This window comes from Zootermopsis nevadensis, unplaced genomic scaffold (genome assembly GCF_977971745.1).
Source record: "Zootermopsis nevadensis isolate Lab colony 2312 unplaced genomic scaffold, Znev_1.0 Znev_ptg000013l, whole genome shotgun sequence".
NCBI lineage: Eukaryota > Metazoa > Arthropoda > Insecta > Blattodea > Termopsidae > Zootermopsis > Zootermopsis nevadensis.
In genome coordinates, this window is record NW_028259145.1 from 2,801,399 (window position 1) to 2,814,190 (window position 12,792).

Genomic DNA, 12,792 nt, shown 5'->3' on the forward strand with positions numbered 1-12,792 from the left:
CTTAAAGAATACTTTGAGTATTTATGTGAGTAAAATTACACTGTTTTTGTACAATATACTAAAATATCTACTAAATACATTTAAAATAAACTTAAATCGTATATTCTTTGTTTCTAATGTCAGGCAGAAATATTTGTACATGTATTGTATTCAAATAAAATATTTAGCAATGTCATGTTGATATCTTGTACCGGATGTACCGGTTCTGAAACTGGGTGTTTACTTACTGGTCAGCATGTTGACGTAAGCTCCGTCAGAGATGGCAAAGATGTGGGGAGGGACTTCATTTCTCCTCTTACCACGGTACAACTTGGCGCACCTGTTGGTGTACACAGGGTAGCGCTTGTAGGGGTTGATGGCTACGCAGAAGAGACCGGAGTAAGTCTGAAAGACGCAGCGACATCGTTAGATTACATTCATGGAGGCTCTTAAACAATTTTCGATAGGAAAAGATGTTTCGAATATTTCTGTTGTGTCATTTCAGTACGAATCATCGAGCAATTCCGAATTGTGAAGAAGATAATATCAAGACCTGAGCCTTCAAACTAATCAGATGTCCAGATAACAACAAAATGATTAAATAAGATGGTAAAGTTGCGTCATATTGTGATATAATAAATATATATAATAATAATAATTAACATTTAAAATTTAAAATATTAAAATATTAAATGATGTTCTTTATCGAAATATTCGATTTACATTAGACCATCGAATATTTCTATAAAGAACATCATTTAATATTTTAAATTTTAAATGTTAATTATTGTAATATTTTAATATTTAATAAGAATTTATTGTGATTAGACGGACAAGATTTAAATAAAATGATTAAAGTTATTTAAATGTATTTTATGTCAACAGTACCATAAGTTTTATCTGAGAGCAAACGAGTCCTGAAGGATTAACAGATTATTAATATTACAGAAATATTTGGGGCTACACCAAAATATAAAATTATTCTGAAGGGGTGTAAGAAAATCATATTCAAAAGTATCTTAATTACGACTATTGAAGGAGAAAGGAATGTTGCAAGATCTGTACAATTATAGAATAATGAAAGAATATTTTATCTTAGATGCACTCAATCCTTGAAATTAGTTACAATGATCACATTGAAAAGCCTTTTCCAATAGACATAACCTCACGAACATAGGACTCATAGTGGAACTAAATTTCAACATTTAATTTCTCTGTTATCATAATCGTTATCAGCTCCAAGATTTAAATTCAATTATCTGCCTCGTTTAAATTAAGAATTCCTTTCACCAGTTAACCTTTTCACAGGTCCAAAAACCAAGGCCAAGGTTACACGATAATCCATTTGAGTCAGTAGTATGTATTTTAATATAATATAAATGCAATAAATTTAAAGTAAGTTAATTTATATGTAATTTTTTTTTCCGGAGGGCAATAATTTTGTAAAATTTCTTTGGAATTAACTCCTCTTCCAATCTTACATGTTCGCACCTTTTCTGAAATATCAAACTTCGTCTGTAATACCATTAATCCGTAACGCCTTCCTAATATTAATCTTCGTTTACATAAAATAAAACTGTTAAACGGTAAAAATAAATTCAAATTCTGACAAAAATCACTTCATCAAAGCACGTTTTCCAGATAACTGAAAATGTTTTTAAATGTAATAGTATAAAACTTTATAAATATAATAACAAGTTTTAATTCAAGAATGCTTGAGTTTATTTCCATGTCTGATCTTCGAGAAACAATAGAATTTTTTTCTAAATTAAAATAGATTTTATTCAAGAGCAAGCTCTAATATTTTCTAAACAGATTTTATAAAAAAAACAATTAAAAGTAATTAAAGGACTGATTTTATTAAAGATTTCATTGAGGCATACGCGAGGAATTCTATACTTGATTAAACAAATCAATCACATTGTACGTTCAGAAATACGTAGATGACAATTCTGAAAATGTACCAACACTACCTAATTTGAAAGTTCTTTGATTTAGAATATATTGTGAAATTTATATTCACAAAATCAGTTGCTGAAATTGCATTATCATTTATTATATCTTAAATTTAAATAGCACAAATAAGGCTCAGATTACTTAGTTTGCTTCTAACGAAAACAATAATTATATATATTATTTTAAGATCGTTTTGTAATTGTGTTTAATAAATTATTTGGTGATCTTGAGCCCATAAATGCAGACACTGCTTATTTATAAATATGAACCTACATTTGCTGTGTGTATGTCTAAATTCTAATAATTTCCCTCCTCAGTAACTCTATACACACACACACCAACTACCAAAACACAAACGTTGAACACTACACACACAATCGATTGCAATTCTAAACTCTTTCAAGTTTGAATCTTCTTCTGCTCGTCATAACTGCAGAGATGAATCACATCTATTCAATAACAAACAAATCTCCTAGAGAGGAAAGGGAAACACACATTGTTTGGGTACATTTGGTACAATTAGAACTAAAATTGAAAGGAACTCCATCTGCTCGTCCAAAGAGCTAGAGTTTAAGAAAACAAACAACACAAAATCTTCAGGAGACGTGTTCAGAGATTATACTTTCAACAGATTTGTCGACCTCAATACTATATGCAAACACACTTCTGAACTAATAATCTTTACAGTCCGTAGCATAAGTCAGGAACTGCTTGGTTCCGAGTCACCGGAAGAAATCAACGTCGAACCGTGCTCTGAACACGTCCCTTTGATTTATACGTACACCAGTAGGGCTATTATGTAAATAAGTACTGAAAACGTGTTCCACTATTTCCCTTTCGATGTCGGCTTTAACTGATAAAACATCTAAAATGCATGAAAACTTTGCTGGGACTGGTATTAAGATTACGTAGCATGTAATAAAACACGTTATGCGTGGTCAATGAGGAAAGACAAGGAAAAAGATCGTGGCCTACTTTAACACACTGTCAAGAAACTACTACAGCCTTCAGTCAGAATACCCTGTCCTCGTCGGTCGAGATTCGAACCACGTGTTTGCTGGAAACGAGTGACGTCATAACGAGATCAGTTTATTAAACTTCTTTAAAATAAATTACACTCATGGATACGAAATTAACGCAAGAAATTCATGGTTGAGAGGAGTCTGTCTACAAAATCCGATGCGTGAATGTTACATACGTTAATCAAAATTTATGATAAAACCTTCAAATTTGTCAGTGTAAAAACAATGTTTTCACCAAATTCATTGTTAACAATTTAAATAATTCTTGCGAAATTTTAAATTTTTGCTGATTATATGAACCATAGGTTTCACGCATTGCTATTTTGAGTGTAACAACGGTTATAAAATTTAAACAGACTGGACTGAACCAAAATAAATTGAACGTCTTATGAAGGTGCGCTATGTCGTCCGGTGGACACTGACCAACAGTCTGGAAGATTACATCGTGTCGAATGCCTGCGATTACATATTCAATGTACACAGAACGTCTGCATACAGTACTTATACATAATTACTGGTGAACGTAACCTTCACTTAGGATTATTTTTCTTGTAAATGTGAGGCAGGAAGGTAAGTGTATTTTCCAGACAGTACTAATCTGGATCCCAGCCTCGTTGCATTTCGGGATCAAAATATTCTGCAAATCTACGAAATAAAATACAATATAACACATCACACAATATACTGGTAAGATGGCTCCCTGGTGTCTTGTTTCCAAGGGCCTTATATTCATCTTCAAATCGTTTGCTACAAAATTTCACATTCCTCACGAGCCAAATGCCAGAATTATGACAATCGACGGCTATCAAGAATTTAATTCGTTACATTAGTTTAATTAATATCAGTTAAAACCAATTAAAAACCGATGAGAATTTTGTCCAGTAGCGTAGGAAATAATTTTGAAAAAGGCAGTATAATTTTATTGAAACAAAACTATAAATCCTCTTTTCTTTTGTCAGAATATCGCACGTGTTCTCTGGTACATTAGCGTCATTTTAACTCGAAAATGTGAGACGCTGTGTACAGTTATCACATTTGGCCCGTGGAGAGAATGTAATTCATCACAGACCAGGTAAATACATGAATATAAAAACACAGGGGCGGTGTATCCTGGCACCGGTTTGTTCCCCGGGTTTAATGCGGGAAATATGTCGTTGAGGAGAACTGTGCAAGTTGTCGGCAGTCAGTAAGCCAGTAAGCAGCTGCACAGAAATGTAATTGCGAGGTATATGGGCCCTTGTGACTCCATCTGCACCTAGTTTCGGATCTCTTAAAGAAAGCAGTTTCAGGTTCCTATGGCTTGACTATATACGGTGACGAAATCATAAAAATATGAGGATTAAGAGATCGAAGCATATAGTGAATCAAATAAAATCACAAGTGCGATGTTAAGCGTCTCAGATAATGCTAAAATAATAAAGGTTTCATGCGGATTATTTCAGCATTAAAAGTCGAAATTTAAAATGAAATAATGAAGACATTTTAACGCATTATTGAAATATGGGGTACATTTACGAACCGCATTACTAATATTATCAAAGATTTTGAGTAGCACATTGGCTAGTAACCTCATATTACTCAGTAGACCAACTGCGTTTAGTGAATTGAATATTTATTACAGCCATGCAGTGTCAGAACAAAAAGATCAATTGAAGTTAATTGGATTATAAAAGTGATACTAATATACGTTTTGCTTATAATGCAAATTAAAATACTGTATTAATTTTTTGCACAAATACATCCTAGGGAGTGGTACTAAGTATAAAATTTGTTTTATAAATATATAATTGCTAAGTGAAAACTTCAGTATTTCTCAACAAAAAAAACCCCTAAAAACTACGATATTCATTTAATAAAATCGACTTGGCAATGGTATCGAAACATGAATTTAGCGTTAAACTTCATTAATTTGTCGTCAAAACGAAAAACAATAATGGAAAGAATGAACGAGGTATATCGACGGAATTGTTAAAGCAAATTGTGGCAGTGGAAAACATTCGGGCAGGTAGCAAGGCAGAAAGAATGTTGTCGACGGTGACGAGACAGTGACAGGCAGGCAAGCGAGCAAGCAGGCAAGTGTTGTCGACGAGTGACGTAATAATGAATGACAAGCGAGCAGGCAGGCAGGCAGGCAGGCAAATGTCGTCGACGAGTGACGCTCGGCTCTCTTCGACTAGCCGAAGCGACTTACGTAAATGAGCTTATGGTAGTATCGCTGCTTGAGGTTATGCAAGACAGAAGCATCATTAAGGTATGTCAAGTTGGACATATCCTCGCATTTTTCATACTTGGGGGGGTTGACTTGAGTCACTTGTTCCTTCTTGAAGTTCTTATCCTAATGGGGGAAAAGAACAACATACACGATTAGAAAGATCTTTAGAAATGAAATGATGTCTGTTACCTTTGAGGACACTTACATAAATCAGTTTGCAGTAATAACGTTGTCGTAGATTATGAAGGACACTAGCTTCGTTGAGGTATGTGAGGTCAGCCATGTCTTCAACTTTCTCGAACTTTGGTGGGTTCACTTGGCAAATGAGGTCCTTCTTCACATTCTTGTCCTGCTCACATATATAATGGTTTGACAAAATATTCTCTCAAACACTGATTTATTAGTAATCCATCCTCCACTGCTTATGACAGTGATACGTTTGTTCAAGACAAATTAATATTTTTTATTAAAAAATGCACTACATTCCAAATACGTATATGACATTCAACTCCCACACCTGTATGTGGAAGGATTTTCCTGTTATACATTGATTAAAATTAATTTCAAAACGGCACCTCTTTTCGATTTTGGGTTTATATTCGAAACGAATATATGTAAATTTATCATGTACCCGATGTTACATCATACTTTTTTTTTTAGCGATGACAGCAGTTATTTTAAAGCGCCTTGAGCTTGAAAGTGGCTTACGATTTGCTGTATGAACGATCCTTCCTAAGATGAACAATCTAGTGCCAAATGTCCTTCCTACTCGGTAAACACTGTGAGTCTACCTTTTAAAATATAAAATATTATACTAAGCGTAAAATACAATTTGTGTTCCAATGACGGCGCCAGAGAAAACGATTTGAAACTATTTCCTTAATGTAGTACTTTATGTACGTATATTTAAAGATAACTATAATTTCAAACGTTTGGAAATAAGGAACCAAACTTTCATAAATCTTTTCTTTTCTTATGCATACTACTGTTAGTAACAGAACCTTTAAGACTATCATCCGGTAACGTGATATTAGGCAACCCTAACAGTTCAGTGGAAGATCTGCAGTTGTCAATTGACAGCTTAAATTCTTTGCTCTTTTATATCGTAGTCTTGGGACACATTATGAATCACAACAGGTTTTAGCGGCTGTGTTGGAATTCAAGTGACCTCTGATTAGGATCATCGCCTGAAGAAGCCCATTCTTACCTCACCACCAGGCAGGGAAACAGTGACCAAGTCTCCCTTGGTGGCCTTGATTTCACCCAGCACATAACCCTCCTTCTCATCCGGCACCCAACAGGCCTTTTTGGCGTCATAAGGCTTGGTTTGGTCCATACGCTTCTGCTCGAGCGAGACGAACAGGTACGGGGTGGGATCCGGGTCGTCACCCTCCTGCTGTACTGGCTTCGGCATGGTGCTACTAGTGCGGACTGAAGTTGTGGGCTATCGAGACACGTATGAACAGCCCAAGAGCCTTCCTGCAACCACACAAACATCAAACATGAGAAGCGAGTTACTTCTTAACGTAATGTGAGATCCCAAAAACATTTTTTTCAGTATAAATAACATATAAAAATTAAAAGTTTCAAATGCTAACAAATTAAATTAAAGGAGAATCATTACTTTACGCGAATTTTAATCTTTTTATAAGCAGATTAGAACAGCGCTACTGCGGGAAAATAAAAAAAAAATGCTTAAATTTATTATCAATCTTTACTTCCCGAAAACGTCTCCTTTTTCGATACGTTTCGGCGAATATCACAGGCGTTAAACTTATTATTACCAAACCCATATTCGCTTGGACTCGAACAAAGTGCAGCTCTGTGGATTGTGACCTTTGCTACCGTAATCTCCTTACACAAAAAAAAGTTCCAGGCTCCATTATTCTATCGTGTTTATTTTTCTAGCTACAAAAGAATTACCATCGGGATTATAACCGAAGGAAGTTTTGGAGGTTATAGCTTTCATTCGTGTAGTTTCTCCGTCGAAAGTGACAACTTTGGTCATAACTTTCTTCAATCATGCTTGGTTTCCGAGTTGAAGATATTGACTGCACCAGGACTCAAATTCATGACAATTTTCGTGGTTGAAGCCTTTACTCCTGTAACGTCCCAACTGAAACAACATACTCTGGTCCTGGAGCTGCCCTTCTGTTCAATTTCCAAGCTACAGAAATTACCCTCATCGAGAATCGAACCCAGTAGACTTTCTCGGAGTTTCGACATTTCTAAACCTCTTCAGGGAATAAGCATGCCACGTTTTGGTTCATTTTCTTTCTTCAGTTTGTGGGCTATAAGCGAAGAATTTCAGTTTGTTGTGTAATATTTTAATTAAAACATAATTCCGGCGACAGTTTGATGGAAACATTACTCGAGTTAAATGTATTACAGATTCACAAAAACTAATTTATCTATCTATTTGCAATATGCAAATCGATGCAATTACCGTCGCATGATCTCCACATAGACCTACACGGTTTTATGTAAAGTGGATTAAAAATAAATTATAATTTCTGATCCTAGCGCGTGTCAATGTTATGATAATTATTGTTACAGTTGCTGTTACACTAGACTTTAATCTGCGGATAGATTAAAGAACAGCTTCTTAAGAGTGAAGATTTGATAATGTAGGAAGTTAATTTTCATCGTAAATTTTACTTTACTTATCCAGTTCTTAATTGTTTGTTACTTTACTATGATTACTAAAAAATAATAGTACATTCTTCCTAATTTGAATATTCTCGAAAAATAATTACGTATGTTTAAAATATATCCTTTTTCTATCAACACTAACTTCATTCGCAACGCTATTGGTTCCTTCGTACGAACACTATACGATAAAGCAGACGACGACTACGGCCAGCTGAGGCAATGTGATAAATTACGAAACTTACGGTAATTTGAATTTTTGCATAATAGTCGGTAAGCTAAATCGAATTTATTTTAAAATGACTACAAAGGAACCCTCGGTAACAGCATTATAATTTCAGTAATGTTGCTAAATATTTTAATTCGCTTAAAATATCTGTCTTATTAATGACGTATATGGGCTTCTAATGGTTACCTGATAAATTGATGAACTGCTGAGATATGCAGTATTTAAAATAAGTTATTATTTTATAAGGACTGATTAATAGACTACTTATTCTTACGTTCTCACTAGAAACACTTAGTCTTTCAACAGGTCTTTCCTACAAGTTGTTTTTCAACAGCATTTTTGCTTTGGTAAAAACATCTGTTCGAAAATTAACATAATATTAATTGAATTGTTAAGTAAGTTAATCAGCTACTAATTTATAGAAAAAAACATAATTGTGGCCATTACCAATCTCAAAATTATCTCATGAGAAATTGTAACAAGCCGGAAGAAATCTCTCGAGCCCTATGAAATTTAAAGTAGGATATTTTCAGTAAGTGCAATGTATTTTATATTTCAATAAAAACTATAAAGTTGTCAAATAACTGTAAAAAGTTCGCTCCAAGTTCTATTTAAAAATTTTCTTCGTTTCAAGCTTTTCCTTTCGTTAATTACAATTATTAACTTTGTGCGTGATATTGGCCTATTAGCCTTTAACGATAAGTATGCCTAACGCTGCAAATACCCGTTTAAATCTACCAAAAATAGTCATAGTTTACTTTCAACCTCCAAGAAAACACACTTCATTTCTATTATAAAGATAAGACGGTTATGATGTGTAGATAAACAACAGTTTTCTCTCAGAATCAAACCAACCCCAAGCGTGTATATACATAACACATTCTGAACCTAATGCTTGAAAATATCCGTACAAGCTACACACACTGTGAACTTACAAAGATTTAATGGGAAGGAAATTTTGTTACGTGTTTCAGAAGTGTTCAAACCACACATTGCTTCCTTTAGGCATCAGATGGCTGGAAAATTACCATATTTTTGCGTAATTAAAAAAATAAGCCTACCACTTAAAATGACCCTGTGTCTTTAAAGTCGAAGATTCTTGCCGTCCATTCGTAAATGGTTTCATATGAAATCACGCTGCGGTTTAACACAAACAAACGACGTGTTTATGTTCAACATTTCAGCGTGCAGATTCGGCGAATAAGTACGTTTGTGTCGGCTGTGGTCTTCAGGGTTGTGACGCATTTTAGTCTTGTGTGTGGTTATCAGCGTCTCTGAGAAACGGTGTGTCTCCATTTTCAGGTTTTTCGCCGGATTTAGCTCCGTGTGACTTCTTCCTCTTCCCAAAGATGAAAATTCAGCTAAAGGGAAGGAGATTTGAGACGATAGAAGAGATTCAGGCAGAATCGCAGATGGTGCTTGACAGGCTGACAAAGAAAGATTTCCAGGGATGCTTCCAGGCTTGGCAGCGGCGCTGGGATCGTTGTGTTCACTCCCAGGGGAACTACTTCGAGGGTGATGGATGAATTTAATACCTGAGATAAGTGTACGGGTTTTTATAGACGCAGTCTTGAAACTTTCCGATCACATCTCGTATACTTAGTAAGAAACTTCGAAAAATAGCATTGCTACAGTTCGTAAAATATAAATGCAAGTACTTTTAAAATTATCCCATAAAGAAAATATAGCGGATTTAAGTCAAGTGATCTGGCGGGCCATAACTGAAAAAATGAGCGTCCAAGAACTTAGTTTGCACAGACATTATTCGTGTTTTGCCCCAGAAACGGTGACTTGTTTTTCAGAAATGCTGATAGGTTATAGTCCCTTTTGTGTGCGAACGGCCTGATATGCAACAGCGACATTCATCTCAGGCTATTAAATACATGACTAAAATCATCACCCATAATTTCCACATTTTTGTTTCTGGTATTTTATTTACGTCAAATTTCTATTAAATCATTTATCAGGTTTTGAACACGTGCACATAAAAGTGCCTTGTGGTGCGTAGATTGAAATCAAGACCCTCCTTTGAGTGCAACACTGGGACCAAAATACAATTTTATTTACTTTTCAATCTGGTAGTATAACTTGAATATTTAACACGGCTAATATGAAGGACCGTCTTTGAACATGATTCTGATCGAGGTACATTCAACTGTCATATTCCTTGCATGTTTTCATAACATACTGCTGCTACCAACTCTTTCTTGGTTTTCTAAGTTGTTGTTCTCCAAAAGATACTCCTAACAAAATTTGTTATACGAGATTTCACAATCATATCATACCAAGTTAACCGCATAGACTACAAAGTTCCTAAATCCATTTTCCTAAAAATCTTCTTTATTACTGACGTCCACTCTTTCTTAGTGGTCTTTTTACAAGGTCTTTGTGTAAATGTTTAATTTCACATGCCTCCATAAATCACCCAGAAAGGATAAAGGCGAAGATTGAGTACTGTAAAAGCTCTTCAGCGAAAAGTTTTAGATTTCTTGGCCTAATTCGGAAATTTGTTCTTAATACTTCTGGTATCTTACAATATAACTCCATGGAAAAGAATCTTTGTCGAGAAGTTAATATTCGCTCAGGTAGTCACGAAATCACTCGTCTTATAGAACTCAAACTATCGTATGGTAAATGTTTTAAACTTGTAAGAATGAGATAGAAAAATCTGTAAAATTCCCTTATTTGCTATTATTTATGAACATGCCAAGGATATTTCTGAGGAAATTAATATAAAACAAAGTTGAGTATAGTATGAGGAGGGTTAATTTTAAATATTTATCTGTAATTAAGAAAAAGAACACAATATTGTTCAAGAAAACTATCTATACAACTGATAAGTTTCGGATCGTTGAATCGTGATCTCTTCTTTAATCATTATTAATCTGCAGGTAATATAAACCCTTAAACTTGACTCCTAAACAGGGGTAATCGTATAAAAAATTTACCTTTTATTATCCTATTAACAAAGCCTCACCATTGTACCCTGTCCTGAGCTGGCCATGTCCGATTCATGTCTTACCAATTGTGTCCGACAACCTACCGCGTCATTTTTCCCCCCTTAGGATTATTAACCAAGATATTATACATTTATTGCTGTCCCAATAGTTTCTAGATGTATCCTTCAAATCTTTAATTTAAAAAAAAATTAATATGAGATGGTAATGTTGCGTCATATTGTGATGATTATAATTGTTTAATTTTAACCGTCTAATCACAATAATATATTTTAAATATTTTAAATATTAAATGTTAATTGTAGTAATAATATTTTAATATTTAATAAAATATTTTATTGTGATTAGACGGTTAAAATTAAACAAACATTTATATGTAATCAGCTTAATCTCCGTAATTTATAGTTTATTCTCTATCATGGGAGCGTTGAGAATATCTGCATTAATATTTAACAAATAATTCTAAGTAACAAAGGAAAGCCATGATAAATATCTTTCCACTGGAATAGTTAACTAATTCAGATAAGAAATGGCTGAGTTAAATATATTCATGCCTAACATACTTTCACAGAAGGTTTAAAAAATCCTTGCGAAGGCCTCAGTCTTTATTAGGATTGATTCGCCTGTCTTCTCGACGTTTTGCAAAAAATTATGAATAAACGCGTTAATAATGAGTCACCGAGTTTTGACTCGAAGCCAAACATTCCACACATCTGATTCAATGTATAAACTTTCTAGCATACACCTTCGTCCTATGAAATTATACTGTTGAAATGTATGCAACTTTGATCGACTGTTCAGTTAAAAACACGTCTTAAGATACGAAGCACATTCCCCTATTAGATACAGTTTCTTACAAGAATAGAGTATTCAGAACGTAGAAACGAGTAAACTCGCTTGCGAGGCGAAGGAGTTAGGTTTCCTTCCTTCCCCCTTCCCAATTTTACCATGGACCAAAACTATTTTCGTATAAAATAAAGATGTTTTTAGCTACGGTCTCGGATTGGTACGCTAGCTTGTGACGTCATGCCCGGGTATACTGGTAGCTTAAGCGCAGGGGACGTGCTTTTGTGTGAATGAAAATAGTTTTCTGCTCCTTCAGTTCAGGGAAGGGGCCCAGTGGAACAGAGATAAGGCTATAACAGAATCATGCCACGTGCCCAGCGGATACCTCGAAGTCCTGAGTTCTCACGCAGTAGCTTTCACTGGTCAAAGTAATTCAATTTTAAATCAAAATAACAAACATTTTTTAAAATAAATCTCTTATGAGATAAGTGCCCTAAAATATTATCCAATAATTAGGGGCATTTTATTATTATTATTATTCCATTTATTTACCATTTTATAGGGTATTTACTTCTATGTGCCTGAGACAAACCTTGCCCCTGAGATACATAGTGCAGCAGCTATTTCTTAAATACATTTTGTTTTTAGACGTGTGTTATATGCATTATACAGATTTGGCGTGAGGCATTATTATATATTTATGAAATTCCCTAATGTCGTGATCGCCCGGAATTTTGGCCAAATATTTTTCGAGTGACTTGGAGACAGTTAAAGTATATATATATATATATATATATATATATATATATATATAATTCAAATGAAGCCATTATCATCCCTAAAATTATAAAAATAATATACTTAATTAGACCATTTTGGAATTGATAGCGTTAGGTCTTAACGACCTAACGTTAAGATTAATTAGACTTGTGCTCATTACGTGATCGTCGTTTTATTAAACCTATTATTATTATCGCCACAAACAATGCTGTCCAATGAAAA

The 12,792-nt window shown here is 34.2% G+C and overlaps 2 protein-coding genes across 51 annotated transcripts in view; both read right to left on the bottom strand.

Moving 5' to 3' along the window:
* Positions 1-6,583, bottom strand: part of Mhc (myosin heavy chain) — an 80,510-nt gene extending 73,927 nt beyond the window's left edge. For 43 of the 50 annotated variants that reach the window (XM_087348419.1, XM_087348390.1, XM_087348427.1 and 40 more), the window contains exons 1-3: positions 6,377-6,583; positions 5,149-5,292; positions 228-384 (exon numbers count right to left, since the gene is read on the bottom strand). In XM_087348419.1, coding sequence (XP_087204545.1) covers positions 228-384; positions 5,149-5,292; positions 6,377-6,583 — 508 coding nt within the window. Of the gene's footprint in view, positions 1-227; positions 385-5,148; positions 5,293-5,374; positions 5,519-6,376 lie in introns of all 50 variants that reach the window. The other 7 variants (XM_087348396.1, XM_087348398.1, XM_087348388.1 and 4 more) reach the window with 1 other exon arrangement.
* LOC110826509 (cytochrome b5-related protein) overlaps positions 6,489-12,792 on the bottom strand; it is a 75,735-nt gene continuing 69,431 nt past the window's right edge. Inside the window, exon 8 of the transcript XR_015535038.1 lies at positions 6,489-6,648. The gene's annotated coding sequence lies outside the window, so the exon portion shown is untranslated. The remainder of the gene's footprint in view (positions 6,649-12,792) is intronic.